Raw genomic sequence first — 16189 nt, forward strand, 5'->3', positions numbered from 1 at the left:
CGTCCTGTCTGCTCAGGGCTGGACATTAATCACAGGTGACTGTGGTGACAAGCTGTCGTCGTCGGAGACAAAGAGACTGGCCTTAGTCTCCCCCCAGCGAGAATATTTATCTTTTAATGCAACAGCTCCTAAAAGACACCACCTGTGTGACACAAAAAATGAGCAAAATATATACCTGTTTGTTATTGTAGGTGGATGCAGACAAGTCATTACCTGAACTTTTTAAATTGTATAAATGTTGGATTTAGGAAAAAGGTCTTAAGTGTAATATGAATTAGAAGTGTGGATGATGACCTGTTGGCTTACATGGCACAGTTGGCATAGCAGGAAACGGAGCTCAAAGAGGTAGCACGTAAGCCATTACTGGCCTTGTGCCACTGCAAAGAGAGAGAGAGAGAGAGAGAGAGAGAGAGAGAGAGAGAGAGAGAGAGAGGGATAGAGAGGTACAGAGAAGGAGAGAAAGAGAGCGAGGGCACTGCATTCCTTTCTTATTCTCTGGCCATGCTCTGATGGACACGTTCAGACAAGCGTTTGTGTGGCTGGGTGAATGTTTGTGTTTGTGCGGGTTAGTGTATTTGCACATGTGCAGATATGCCGGCACTTTCTTTCGGGGATAGAAGTTGTCCTTCTACGTCTATGTTTTTTTGCCTTTCAAAGAGTGTGCACACCTGCGTTGTTCGGTCTTCTACACTGAACATGTTCAATAATACATGTTCAAATGATACATTTCACTGCAGCAAAAAAGGTATACAACCAGGAAGTCGAATCCAACAAGACACAAAACAGAGATGTTGGTATCAATAATTCAAGCTAAGTCAGATCTCTATGCCACCACGGTTCTGCTGGCTGGGGATGAGAGGAACCAGCACCCAGGAAGCTGACACAGGCTGACACTTGTGGCAAGCACCAAAAAAAAATGTCTGCCCATGGCAAACCATACATTTTGGCAGAAGTGTTTACACCACAAAAGACAGATTTCTCAAAGGGAGAAGAAATCCTGTTCCAATTCCAACCAGAGATTTAAAGCAGGGTATTATCCCCCTCTTTTCCCAAACGAGACCCAAAGAGTGCTACTGGGGACTGGGGATTCAGGGTCAGATCATGCCATGGCGGAATAAATACATTCAAACTACCTCTCCTATCTTCAGCCAGAACATGGATTCAAAAAAGTATAGCAGATTTTTTTACAAGTTTTTCTTTTACAAGGGTAACAATTCAGTTAAAACTTTCAGACTATTTTATATCCTTATAAAAACACAGCTATTGTTAAGGTACAAGACAATGCAAACACAACAACAAAAACACGTATGAACATTTTTGTCTTTATTGAAATGTAAAGATGACAAGAGGTTGCAGCAGAAAAAGATCTCTTTTCTTTTTTGAACTGGCCGATGCTCAACTCAACAGCACATCTGAACAGGGCATTCACAAACATGGGGAAGACCACCCAGTCATACATGTCATGTCTCATCTTCACACAACCGTGAGTGTGCGTGTGTTCATCACCATTTGAGTGTCTGGGTGGGTGTGTGTGTGTGTGTGTGTGTTATTTATCTGTATGTGGATACCCTCAAACAGCAATCAATGAAAACAAGAAACTAAACTTTGAAACACTGAACACTCAACAAGTCTTGAAAAGTTGTAACTAAGTAACATTGCATGTCCATAGAGTCTCTGTTTTACAGTTGTATTTTGTTGTTGACGTTGTTTGTTTTTGTATTAGCCATACTCCTTGCACTGAAATGACCACTCCTTGCCTTTTAATCTCTCCTCACTCCTGTTCCAACTCCACGACCAGCGGTGAGGCTGAGGGGCCAGTGTCCCCACACCACTGAGCAGATGGCCAAAGTGACCTTTGAACTCCGACCTCTGACCAACATACTTGAACCACTTGTTGACAACATGACAAGACCTTTCTCCAAGCTCTTTCCAGAATACAGCATACGACAAACGTAAAAAAGAAGGGGAAAAAAATCCTGTTTATCCTCAACACTTTCGTGGAACAAGAACCTGACCCCTGCCACTACGGAACCCATCTGTGTTATGTACGTGCTGGAATGTGTTCTGTGAGTGAGGAAAAGTGTGCTTCATCGAGATGGCGTTCCAAAACATACCAGACATATACACTTGCATGTTACACACACGCACGTCGCACACACACATTCACGCTAAAAAGGGCTTCTCTTCATGCACTGCAGAACATGGACAGCATTAACAGTCTAATAGCCACGGTAACTGAACAAAGTGTTTCTCTCTCTTTTTGTGAACAATGCCTTTATTTCACAGTATTTATGAGGGTCTCTTCTTTGCATTTCTGTAAAAGCGCTCTTCCTCCCTCTCTACACACACACACAGACGTCCATTGCAGATACCAGCAAACTGGATTTTGTGTCTGTGTGTAAGTGTGCAGATGTGCATGTGTGGTTGTGTTGAATTACATGTGTGCACTACTAATATGTGTGTATGGGTGCCTAAACTTCTGTGTGTCTGTAAATCTGATCTGTGTGTGTGTGTGTAGGTTCATCTTCTCTAGCCATGCAATGCATATCTCTGATTCTTCACCAAACTGTGGCTTACTGGACTCTCCACAGCCATGAGAGGCTGCGACCTGATGAACCCCAAAGTGAAAGCTGTCAATCAATCAACCAATCAATCAACCAACCAATCAATCAATCATCCTCTCTTCTAAACTGGCCAAGCTCTTTGCTCTTTGACTGAAGGGATTTGTTGACAGAAAAAGACGAGCACAGCGCTCAGAGATCAAAGTAGCACCAGATATCTGACAGCAACACTTGGGGTTCAAAGTTCACAGCCACACCACCACTGCTCTTTTAAAACACACTAAAAGTACCTGAACGTCAGCAATGTAACAGCAGGTCTACTGCTGCCTTCATCCTCCTCCTCCTCCTGTCACTCACTCAAAAGCTTTTCATTACCATTGCGATCATTATTGCTTTAACAGGCTCCATATCACCCACTAGTCTATGTGCAGAGTGTGATGGCCTTCCATTCGCCTCTGAGGTAAGTGGTCCACATAGCTGACCCCTGATGATAATGACTCACGTTTCCAGAAGAGCGAGCAGTTCTAAGCCCGATGGTTAATGCACCGAACGTAGAGGGGTGCCCCCCCCCCCCCCCCCCCCCCCCCCGACAAACAAAAAAATATATCCTTTAACTTACTGTAAGGCAAAAAGAAAAGAAAAATCTCTCTGTGATACACAAATATACAAAAAAAAAAAATAGAGACACAAAAGGGGACTCTAAATGTTCTCAGGGAATTAATAAATTAACTATATACCATAAAAAAACGAAACCAACAAAACGAAAAGCTATCCCAAGTTAGTCTCTTTCCCCAATGCATATTCTGATATCACTTCCCGTCTGCCCTGAAGTCCAGCCTCCTGTGCAGACGGATACACGAGTGTCTAGACATTAGAAACGTTCTGTGAGGTGTCTCGTGCCTGCCGGATGCCGTAAAGCCACTTGATGACGCGGGCGTTCCTCTCGATGACCGAGATGCTGTAGGGCACGCGCTCGTTGGGCCTGGGCGGGCCTTCGTCGTCGTCCTCGTAATCGTCCTCGCACCCTCCCCTGCCTCGGCCGTCGTAGCCCACGTCGCCGCCGCCGCACTCGGAGCTGGGCGTGCTGACGCTGCGCATCTTGGAGATGGAGACTATGTCGGAGCTGGCGCGGGCGAAGCACTCCACGCCGCCCATGCCCTCCACCTCGTCGGGGTCCAGGCCGCAGTAGTTGAAGAAGCGCTCCAGGTCGGCGGTGGCGCGCGAGTAGCGGTCGCTCAGGTCCGACTTGGAGCGGTGCAGCGACGGGTGCTTGCGTCCCGAGCCGCGCGAGCTGGCCGAGGAGATGCGCGTGAAGGCCGGCGATGCTGGCGGGAGGACGACGCCGGCCGCTGCCGCCGCCGCGCGGAGTAACATGGGGCTCGCCGGCACACAGGAGGGGGAGGGAGGCTGCTGCGGACCGGGCAGAGATACGGGCAGGGACGCCGGGGAAGGGGAGGAGGAGGAGGAGGTGGTGGGAGGAGGTGGAGGAGGAGGGAGCGACAGCGGGATCTGCGGCTGCTGGGCCACCTGCGTGGAGTGGGCCACCTGTGGCTGGGCGATCTGCCGGGGCTTCTGCTGGGGCTGCAAGGGCATCCTCCGGGGCGGCTTGCGCACCTCCGCCTGGGGACGCACGTCCACCCGCCGCACGGTCACAGAGTTCGGCGAGCTGCCGTACGCGCTCATCCTGGGGGCGCGGGCCGGGACGGGGGGCGGCCGGCGGTCCAACTGGCCGTTGAGGGGCGACGAGGTGCAGGAGGAGACCGGGGTGGCGTGCTGGGGCTCCAGAGAGGGAGGGGGGACGCCGCTCCCCGGACGCTTGCACCCCGAGGAGGGCGAGGAGGCGGAGGGGGACGGGGACGAGGGCACGGGAGACGGAGAGGACGACGGCGAGGGCAGCGGCGGCCCGTCGCACACGTTGATGAGGTTGTTGAGGATCTCCAGGTTGAGGTGCGGCCCTCCGCGGCGGCCCATGCCCGCTCCTCCGTTCTCCGCGTCGGCGTTGTGGGCCGGTCGGCGCGGCACCTTGCGGGCCGGCGGCGTGCTGATGCGGCACTGCAGCATCATGCCCGGCGACATGAGCGGCTTGCGGATGATGGGCGGCTTGACGGGCTCCTGCCTCGTGAGCGCCACCTGCTGGCTCTTCACGTACTTGGCCTTGTCCGCCTCCAGGCGCTCCACGGCGCTCAGCTTGCGCGCCCCCGGCTCCGCCGGCCGACGGAAGTAGTCGGGGCCCTTGTTGAGGATGCGGAAGGGCATGGCCGAGGTGAAGGGGCCCCCGGTGCCCAGGCGCCCATCGGATGGCCGCAGCGTCTCCACGGGCATGATGGGATTGGCGGTGGCGGCAGCAGCAGTGGTGGTGGACTGCTGAAGCTGCTAGAGGACAGAAGGGCACAGACAGAGAGGAGAAAACAAAAACAGGGTGAACCAAAGGCTAATGACCACAGCACAATCTACGCTCACAAATGTCACAGACACCAAAAAAGCTCTTTTGTGCTGCTCTTTTCTTTGACCCCCCCCCCCCCCCCCCACCACCACTCCACTATCTTGGGCCCCCTCCTTTAGCTTGCTTACCAGTCCTGAAGGGTTCCTCCTCCTGCTCCTGCTGCTGTTGTTACTGCTGCTCCTCGCTGTTCCTCTCCTCCTGGTCTTTGTGCTGGGCCTGGCTGGCCGGGGCTCTTTCAGGCGCCCTCTTGCCGCTGCAGCTCAGTGAATGGGGGCTTGTGGGCTGGGGTCAGCAGGGGTCACATTCCACATCAGTCCGGCTGACTGACCCACGGCAGGTCCGGGAGCGAGAGTGGAGGTGGTGGTTTGGGGGGGGGGGGGGGGGGTGTGTGGGGGGGTTCCGATACAGCCCCCTCGTTCACCCAGCAAAAAAAAAAAAATAGACAACTCCACACAGACAGGCAGTCCTCCTCCTGCTGCTGCTGCTCTCCGCCGGCTTCTTGTTGAGGCTGTTAATCCAGTGCTGGGGCACGCACGCACTCACTCACTCACTGGAGCTCCTGTTTCACACAGAGAGAGAGAGAGAGAGAAAGACAGGAGCAATGATCACTTACAGCCCAGCAGAGAGAAAGAAACTCAGTCAAGTGCTCCGTCTATTCCTTTTCTTATTCCTCTCTATCTCTCTATCTATCTATCTGCTGAGCTCTCTCTCTCTCTCTCTCTTCCCTGACTCGACAGCTGAGCGGCTCTCTGGATGGAATGGGAGCAGACGTGGGGTTTAATACGCCGTCTACCCCCTCCCCTACACACTCCACGACAGCGGCCAATCGGAGGCCTCGCACCGTTTCTCCACAGACAGGAGGGAGGGGCGAAGCCGATGGGGCTGGGAACTGCCCCCCGATTGGCCCAGCCCCAAGGAACTCCCGGCCGACGGTGGGGCCCCTCCCCTCCCCTCCCCTCCCCCCACTCACAAACAAACACTCCTGCTTGAATGTTCATTCAAATGAAATTCTGTGAAAGGCGTGGAGAAACAGACACAGAGAGAGAGAGAGAGAGAGAGGGAGAGAGAAAGGGAAAAAGGAGGAGGACACACAAAAAAGAAGAGAAGGGAACAGCTGCAATCTTTTACATTCAGTTGCATCAAACACAGCAGGGCTTTGTGGCGGATTAAAGAAATATACATTTCCATCTCCAGCACTGCTCCACTTGTTGTTGTTTTGTGCTGCTCTACAACACAACAAAAGAGCGTGAACATGAGAGTGGCCTATTGTCCCTGTGTCTCTGCGCTGGAGACATTACAGGCAGATTAACGTGTTGTGGAGGCAACAGGCCGGGGTCTGTGTTGGTCTCGGCGTCTAAATCCAGCGGGAAGTCGGGAACATCACCTCCGCCGGCCATGGACCAGCCTCGTTTTTACTATAAAGCCCTAAAACCCTCTTAAGATGTCTGCCCACTGTAAACAACGCCGGGCTGCTCCAACGTCACTTCCACTCATCTCCACCGAGGCTCCAGATTAACTCTCTCTCTCTCTCTCTAGGTTCCTGTTTCTCTGGTCTGTCCATGTCTCTTTCTCTCCCCAACTCTCGCTCTCCACCCTCTCTTTCTCTATGTCCTACTCTCTATCTGTCTTTTCCTCTCTCTATCCACAGTGTGTTCATATCACCCCTCTAATTCCCGCTCTCGCCCCAGACTCTCCGGTCCTCTCATGTCTGCCTGATCCTGTGTTCCAGGGGGAAATCGACTTGTGATTTGTGATTTGCGACTTCTCTCTCTCTCTCTCTCTCTCTCTCTCTCTCTCTCATTTTTCTATTGTCTCTGAGTGTCTTCTCTCTCTCCCTCCTGTCCTCTCTTTCTTATTTTAGTTACACCATTAGCGCGTCAGATTACATCACATGAAGAGCCCTGCGTCCTCGCCTCCTTCCCCTTCGTCGCTCCCCCTCTTCATCCGCTACACTTTTAATTAATCTTTTTATAGCCTCCTTTTCTCTCTGAGCCTGTGTCCCCGTTCCTCCCTCCTCTCTTCTCCTCCCATCTCTGCCCCCATCCCCCTCCTCCCCCTCCCTGCCCCCATCAACCACCCTCCCTGCCAACCCCCCGCCCCCCATGAAAAAACAGGCCCGACGGCACACACTGAGCAATCCGATTTCATAAGACTCAGCTCCCGAAATGAATAGACTCTAAAATTAGTCTGAAAGATCTCCATTTCTGCACCAAATCCCAGCTAGCACTGCAGTCAATATACAGTATGTTGTTTGTGCTCACATAGCAGCCTAGAAAACCACAAGGCACACGGACACACACAGACACGCATACACACGGACACACACAGACAAGCATATACACGGACGCACACACACACACACACACACACACACACACATCAAACCTGGGGTAATAAGAAGATCAATCTGGGTAAAAGAAAGCATACCCAAAATGGTATGCTGCATGCCCATTGAGGAAGTTGTTATGTTTTCCATCGCATTAGCTTGAGTGAGTGAGAGAATGTGTGTGTATGTAAGAGAGAGAGAGAGAGAGAGAGAGAGAGAGAGAGAGAGAGAGAGAGAGAGAGAGAGAGAGAGAGAGAGAGAGAGAGAGTGGCCTGAGGTTTATGACTAGAGACATGCAAGCCCTGCTTCCTGATGGATTAGCACTACTGTCACACTGGGAGCACATGGATGTATTTAACACATACGACATGTCTGTCCGCAGTAGTGTCCCAGAGCGGGACACGTGCACACTCATGGCACGTGCACACTCATGGCTGGCCATATCCAGGTCAGGGGCTGAGCAGGGCCTCTTTAAAAGACATACAAACTGTACACATCCGTAACCTTGTAAGAGACATTGGCCCACTTCAACTCACACGCACGCACGCGTGTACGCACGGTACAGAGTTTTTACATCTCAGCTGTCTCGAAGTGGCAGAGCTTTTAATAGACGCGGCACAGTTGCTCAGGATCGAGCCAAGCTGGTTCAGATGCATGTCTGCCTGTGCATACATACCTGTGTACGTGTGTTTTCTGTGTGTGTGTGTGTGTGTGGACTCTCCAGTCCCTTCTACTAAATACCCACAGGGTCATTCGCGACTCGCTGCTCACATCCGCAGTTTCCTGCTGCCCCAGTGCCCTGTGGCCTCTCTCAGCACACAGCTGCCCGAAGGGGTGTGTGTGTGTGTGTGTGCGTTCACTTCAGTGGTGTCACCAAAGATGATAAAGAGGACCAGGGCAAACACACACACACACACACACACACACACACACACACACACACACACACACACACACACACACACACACACACACACACACACACACACACACACACACACACAGCCCTGATCCACCCACGGCTGGTGAGAGTGTGTTCTCATCGCAGCCCTTAGTTCCCACGTTTACCAGTTACACCAAAGCCACCGTATGGTAAACACATAGAACAGACACGGACGCAGATACACACAAACACAGACACACACACGCAGATACACACAAACACAGACACACACACAGATACACACAAACACAGACACACAGATACACACTTAACAAAGAAGCACAAACAGACACAGAAACACAGACACATATAAACACACACACACACACACACTATGCACAGATATACACAAACACACACAAACATAGACACAGACACACACACAATAACACACACACACACACAGCCTGTAATCATGCTGACAGGAGAAGTGCCATTGTTCTGCTAATCAGGATCAAGCTCCTGAGTTTCTGTAGGGGAGAACAGAGAGAGAGGATGGGGAAGAGAAACTTGCCTACGGCACGGTGAGAGAGTCACCACACAACACACTACTGCCACCACACAACACACTATTACCACCACACAACACACTATTACCACCACACAACACACTATTACCACCACACAACACACTATTACCACCATACAACACACTATTACCACCATACAACACACTACTACCACCATACAACACACTACTACCACCACACAACACACTTCTACCACCATACAACACACTATTACCACCACACAACACACTTCTACCACCATACAACATACTATTACCACCACACAACACACTATTACCACCATACAACACACTATTACCACCACACAACACACTATTACCACCATACAACACACTATTACCACCACACAACACACTTCTACCACCATACAACATACTATTACCACCACACAACACACTACTACCACCATACAACACACTACTACCACCATACAACACACTACTACCACCATACAACACACTATTACCACCACACAACACACTATTACCACCATACAACACACTATTACCACCATACAACACACTTCTACCACCATACAACACACTATTACCACCATACAACACACTACTACCACCATACAACACACTACTACCACCATACAACACACTACTACCACCATACAACACACTACTACCACCATACAACACACTTCTACCACCATACAACACACTATTACCACCATACAACACACTACTACCACCATACAACACACTATTACCACCACACAACACACTACTACCACCATACAACATACTATTACCACCATACAACACACTTCTACCACCATACAACACACTATTACCACCATACAACACACTACTACCACCATACAACACACTATTACCACCACACAACACACTACTACCACCATACAACATACTATTACCACCATACAACACACTTCTACCACCATACAACACACTATTACCACCACACAACACACTACTACCACCATACAACATACTATTACCACCATACAACACACTACTACCACCATACAACACACTATTACCACCACACAACACACTATTACCACCATACAACACACTATTACCACCATACAACACACTTCTACCACCATACAACACACTATTACCACCATACAACACACTACTACCACCATACAACACACTACTACCACCATACAACACACTACTACCACCATACAACACACTACTACCACCATACAACACACTACTACCACCATACAACACACTATTACCACCACACAACACACTACTACCACCATACAACATACTATTACCACCATACAACACACTTCTACCACCATACAACACACTATTACCACCATACAACACACTACTACCACCATACAACACACTACTACCACCATACAACACACTACTACCACCATACAACACACTACTACCACCATACAACACACTACTACCACCATACAACACACTTCTACCACCATACAACACACTATTACCACCATACAACACACTACTACCACCATACAACACACTATTACCACCACACAACACACTACTACCACCATACAACATACTATTACCACCATACAACACACTATTACCACCATACAACACACTACTACCACCATACAACACACTACTACCACCATACAACACACTACTACCACCATACAACACACTACTACCACCATACAACACACTACTGCAGCACTTTAGCAGAGTTCAGTGTGCACACTCATCAGACCTGACCTCAAAATGACTAACAGCACAAGCTCCAAGTCTTTCTGGTACAGTGAACTGTTCTGTTACATTACATTACATTATATTACATTGCATTGCATAGTGAACTGTTCTGCTCATACAAACAGGAAGCTTGCAGTGCTGCAAACAACTCCAACCTCTGTTTAACTGTATGCTGCACCTTAAAGTGTGGATGTGGCCTGTTAGCCTACAGCAGGTTCTGTTTTGTGTTTTTTTATTTGTATTTTTTTAGGGGTACTACTGATGACACAGTTACAGGTCGCATTGTGCATCATGTGAGAGTTGTGGAACCACAACCACAAATAACAATCTTAACACCACACACGCAAAACAAAGACGTACACATACACACACACACACACACACACACACACACACACACAGAAAGAGAGAGAGAGGAATGCATCCAGGCAAACAGAGCTAGCTACAGCTGTGTGGTCATGGGCTGATGGACGTTGGCGGTTGTGGTGCAGCCATCGAGGTGCGAACTGCTCCAGATAACAGCAGGGTGGCAAGAGCGTGCCAACGAGGATCAGGGTGCCACAGCAGGGCAGGGGGGCAGGGCAGGGCAGGGCAGTGCGGCAGGCGATGGGGGGAGGAAAGCGACAGGAATAACTGCCCAATGGAGAGCCGGCGTGGATAACGCCACAACGACAAGGCCCTACAGCGGGCACACTTGTGTTCTCAAGGCCCTATGGGTTTGCGGTGAGACGTGGTGTCGTTACTCGCACGCGGCGCGAAAGTCCACCTCGAGTGCGAGAAGCGGAGCTCGGGGAGTGGAGAGGGGAGTGAGAGATGTGAATGTTTGCAAACTGACGTAACGCGTGGGTAACGGACAGACTGTGGTTTGGCCTCCGAGACCCAGCATGGAAAAAGACGAAGAAAAAACATTTCCCTACCACTTGGCCTGAGCCTCGTCCAGAAACCCAACAGGCCCTTGATTGTGTCTGTTTTCTGCACTGCGTGTCTCTTTTTGCGTGTGTGTTTTTTTTTTTTTTCCCCCTTCATGTGAAGCGCTGGGATAAGTTTATTAGGATTTAATGACATGCTATTACGAGACGTGCCCAACAAGGGGGGGAAAAAGTGACGCCACATGTGCAATTCCTCCAGCCGCAAAGCACTCTGGGAAAACAGGGGTCACTTCCAAAAGTCTCCAGCTGAATGAAGAAAAAACAACATCCCCACAACACGTTTTTTGAGGAGGAGGAGGAGGGGGGGGGGGTGTCCACAGAGCTACGCAGTATAATTATAGGGGAATTCGGCGACTGGAAGCAATTTTGCTGCTCCTTTAATACGTATCAATTACTGGACGTCATGCACAACAACACAGACAGACGTGATGGACGGATGGACAGAGAAACTGAAAGCAAGGAAGAGAGAGGACAGAGCAAATGAGACAAACACATCAAGAACTGAAAGGAAACTGTAGGTAAAGAAGTGGAAAAAGTGAAAGATGGAGACAGAGAGAGAGAGAGAGAGAGAGAGAGAGAGAGAGAGAGAGAGAGAGAGAGACAAAGAGAGACAGAGACAAAGAGAGAGAGAGAGAGAGAGAGAGAGAGAGAGAGAGAGACAAAGACAAAGAGAGAGAGAGAGAGAGAGAGAGAGAGAGAGAGAGAGAGAGAGAGAGAGAGAGAGAGAGAGAGAGAAAGCAAGTTAACTTTGACTTAAAACCCCTGTTATTGAACCATGGATCAAGGACACCAAATAGCTACCCAATCCACCCACCCCCCCAACCCCAACACCACAGTACAGACAGACAGAGTGAAAGACAGAGGAACAGGGCCAGAGAGGCGGAAGGGACGAGGCTTGGCCACCAGCCCACTGTTGCTGCAAGTGGAGCGGAGGAGGAGTTCCTGTCCATAAAATAAATGGCAGAGTGTAAAAATAAATAGGACCCACGCTGGGCAGCAGTCGGCCATAGAGTCCACCAGAGCTCTGCCTAGCCTAATGCCACCGGTCACATCGCTGAGTCCCAGAGCTCTGCCCGGCCTAATGCCACCGGTCACATCGCTCATGCTCCGCACTGCAGACAGACACAGGAGGAGAGGGGCCCAGAGATGGACAGACCAACAGAGGGAGAGAGGGGGGGAAAGAAGAGGAGGCAAGAGGGATAACAAAGAGAGTGAAACAGAGAAAGAGAGAGAGATAGAGTGAGAGAGTGAGAGAAAACTCAAGGGCTCGAGTCAGCCCAGTCCTGTTTTAGCCCAACCATTGACACACCCAAACTGTTTCTGCAAGGGTCCTGGGTGTGACCAACCCAATGAAGGCGGGGGCTGAGGGTGTAATGGACACCATGGAGCCACTGTGACTTATTAGCTGAGGAACGACAACAGCACTGGCCACTGTTCTCCTGGGAAGCAAGTGCAAAGCTATATATAAAAGTGTTAATTAAAACTGGTGTGGTGCTGGTAGTGGCTTTGCTGGACGCTGCTGGACTCAACTTAGAGCCTGCTGGTGCTTGCCTGAAACACTGTTGGTCTGTCGCACTTGGAGGCTGTTGGACCAAAAGGCTGTTGTTGTACCGACTGCACTGTTTTTTTATTTATGGTGCACCCACAGGTCATTTTCCCCCCTCCCTCTCTTGGCCAGCTCCTGACAAGAGAGACGCACTGCCCTTCCTGTGTTGGCTTTCCAGCAACACGCTACTGCAGTGGAAAAACAGAATCCTTTCTCCAAAGGGTTCACCTTTCCACTAAATGCAAGACAGGTAAGCACTGTCTCCGTCGGATACAGTCACAGACCAATACACTGACCTCTCCGCTTTCCGGCCATAAAGCCCTGCCTCCGAGGAGCGCTGCGCTACGCTGCGCTGCGCTGCTCGATAAGGCCTGTCCAGGGTCTGTGTCCCCTGAGAGGAGTTAGGGGCTTTTACGGGGGTAACAGACAGGGACAGAACTGTGGCCCCTGAGGGCACTGGCACCACCGTGCTAAACCACTGAATGGACAGAGCTGGCATCCAGTCCCCAGAGCTCCACACTTTTCACCTGATGACCTTTCCAACAGTGGATCAGTGTCTATCGATGGTCTACCTCTACTATAATGAAGAAGCATGCTCACAATGGGCAGCAGAGAACAGTATGTACCCCCTCACACACACACACACACACACACACACACACACACACACACACACAGACACTCTCTTAAACTCCACATCAACTCACAGCAGGCCAAAGTCAACTCTCTGGCACACAACCATTGGAGCATGAAAGAGTTGTTACAGCATAGACCTACACACACACCCAAACACTCTCAAACACACACACACACACACACACACAATCCCTCCCACTCCTCTGTTCCCGGATCCAACCCAGTCAAACCCCCACTCCCACCATTACTTTTTACCCCCAACACCCCCCACCCGGGCCTGACTGTCTGCATCTGCACCCTCAGGACAATCTCAATATTCAAACCCCCACAAACACTATCACACACTCACTCACACACACAGTGAAGCCCCGGCAGATAATCATGGAGCCCCCTTTTGCTCCTGCTGTTCTCAGTCAAACACACACACACACACACACACACACACACACAGACACAAATACACAGACGAGCACAAAGAAACAATATGCATACATGGTCGCGGTTCATCACTCAACATAATGGCCACAAATATGCTCTGACCTCTCCCTCAATAGGCTTAATTGGACATTACATGGACCGAGTGACTGATGGACTGACTGTGTGTGTGTCTGTGTGTGTGTGTGCGCGCGCGCGCGCATGTGTGTGTGTGTGTCTGTGTGTGTGTGTGTGTGACTGAAGGATCGCTCTACCTCTCCAATCTGGCCGAAAACAAGATAATCAGATGAGGGCAGGCGGTCCAGCTGCCCCCCTGCGAGGTGGAGTCGCACCCCCCCCCACGGCAGACATACGGACGCTGACATCTGTAATTTGTCCTCATTAGACGAGACGGAAAGCGGGGAGCAGCAGGAGGACTGACCGACAGACAGCGTAGGGGGGGAAGAGAGAGAGAAAATGAACGAAAGAGTGAACGGATGAGTAAAATCCCAAAGGGGCCATGTGCTCATGCTGATCTGACCGCGGGGAGCTTCAGTGAGTAGGAGCTCGTAATCTCGAACACCCCCCACCCGCCCCCCGCCCCCCCCCAATCCCCAGTCCTCCCAGCTCGGCAGGAAATGACCCGTCACCTTCCCATGACTCCCCAGTGCATCACAGAGCTGCTTTCTCATCATCCCCCACACGGCTTACCGCACCCGGGCCAAGCAAGTCTAGTCCAGACCGGCATGCGTCATGACGCGCTCCTCTACCGGGAGGCCAGGCAACAGTGACGCTGATGGCCCAATGGCAGGAACCAGAGTTGCAACACTCACGCCTTAAAGCAAGGAAACACTCTCTAGCTGAAGTTATCAGACCTTTTTGAGGACGTCATGTACAGTGATCCGTTGGGCATTTTTAAATGACCTGGTCCATGTCTGCACAGCACAGTGCCTGGGAACCTTAAGCCCTGGGCACTGCTGCTGTGGTGGGAGGGTGGGACCGCGCCGGGTGATGATTGACAGGACGCAGGCCGTGCTTCTGCGGTCAGCCAGGCAACAGCCGCTCTGAGCCCCCCCCCCCCACCCAAAACAGTCTGGCCCTGACCCTGAGCTGACCCTGCGGCCGGCGGTTTGTTTTAGCGGAGTCTATTCCCTCCAGTGTGGTGGTCTTCCATGCCTGACCTGTCGGCAGTTGGCCTAAGACGAAACAGCAATCTGATCAGCCCTATTGATTAGGCATAACGCCCAGTTAGGAATGATGCATAACAAAAACAACAACATCAACCTGTCTGGTCATCATGTCTGTGGTGACCTTGCTATTTGGTGTCCAGGGCACAGAGGCTACCTTTCCGCTACGCTACAACAACAACCCTGTGGGCAGCGCTGGACTGCAGAGGGGAGACGAATACTTTAGAAGGGGAACCAAGGGTAAAGGCTACTCCGGGGGAGAGCACACGGCATAGACTAAACACAAACAGTTATCCAAAAAGTGCTACGTCAGCACGCACACAAACAACAGTGGACACACAATGACATATTTACAATGCAGTTAAACACTCAACTCTCACTGATCAAGCACACACACACACACACAAAGCAGCAGACACACTGCCAACATAATCTCTCTCTCCCTCACACACACACACACACACACTCTCAGAGGTCTGGCGGTGCACTCAGCGACCGAGCGGCGTCACTGCAGTCTGCGCTGGCCAGGCGTGTTTTCTTTACCCATTTCCACTCCAGTCACGAGCCTCTCACTTTCCCACAGGGCTTCATGTACCCCCCACCCCCCCCCCCCCACACACACACACAATAACCTCAACTACTCCACAACACACACACACACACACAAAGCTTTTTATCATACCATTGGCTGTGCAGCGACACGCAGAAACTCTCAGAGCCAAAGTGTCAGAGAGAGACTTTCATTTGTTCTTTCCTACTGGCATGCTGAGCTCCTACACACACACACACACACACAGAGATGCATACACGTCACGCACACATACACACACACACACACAGAGATGCATGCACGTCACGCACACATACACACAAACACAAACCATGGCAGTCATACCCCATCATTCACACACAGACTAACAAGAACTCCTGCTGCCAAACCCTTGCATACACACAAACAGATGAGCAACTAGAGA

General features: G+C 50.8%; 1 protein-coding gene and 1 long non-coding RNA gene across 6 annotated transcripts in view; both read right to left on the reverse strand.

The window, feature by feature from the left end:
• Nucleotides 1-1302: 1302 nt before the first annotated feature.
• Nucleotides 1303-16189, reverse strand: part of wu:fa11c10 (protein FAM110A) — a 26171-nt gene continuing 11284 nt past the window's right edge. For 3 of the 4 annotated variants that reach the window (XM_042098159.1, XM_042098160.1, XM_042098161.1), the window contains 2 exons: nt 5133-5563; nt 1303-4934 (listed from right to left, as the gene is read on the reverse strand). In XM_042098159.1, coding sequence (XP_041954093.1) covers nt 3426-4883 — 1458 coding nt within the window. In that variant the 5' untranslated portion in view covers nt 4884-4934; nt 5133-5563 and the 3' untranslated portion in view covers nt 1303-3425. The remainder of the gene's footprint in view (nt 4935-5132; nt 5564-16189) is intronic. The other variant, XM_042098162.1, reaches the window with a different exon arrangement.
• The window catches only part of LOC121713512, a 19565-nt gene continuing 4678 nt past the window's right edge, over nt 1303-16189 (reverse strand). The window contains exons 1-2 of one of the 2 annotated variants that reach the window (XR_006032841.1): nt 10866-11186; nt 1303-2339 (exon numbers count right to left, since the gene is read on the reverse strand). This is a non-coding gene — a long non-coding RNA (uncharacterized LOC121713512). Of the gene's footprint in view, nt 2340-10865; nt 11187-16189 lie in introns of those variants that run through there. The other variant, XR_006032840.1, reaches the window with a different exon arrangement.

Source organism: Alosa sapidissima, chromosome 7, assembly GCF_018492685.1.
Source record: "Alosa sapidissima isolate fAloSap1 chromosome 7, fAloSap1.pri, whole genome shotgun sequence".
In the NCBI taxonomy this organism is placed as follows: Eukaryota; Metazoa; Chordata; class Actinopteri; order Clupeiformes; family Clupeidae; genus Alosa; species Alosa sapidissima.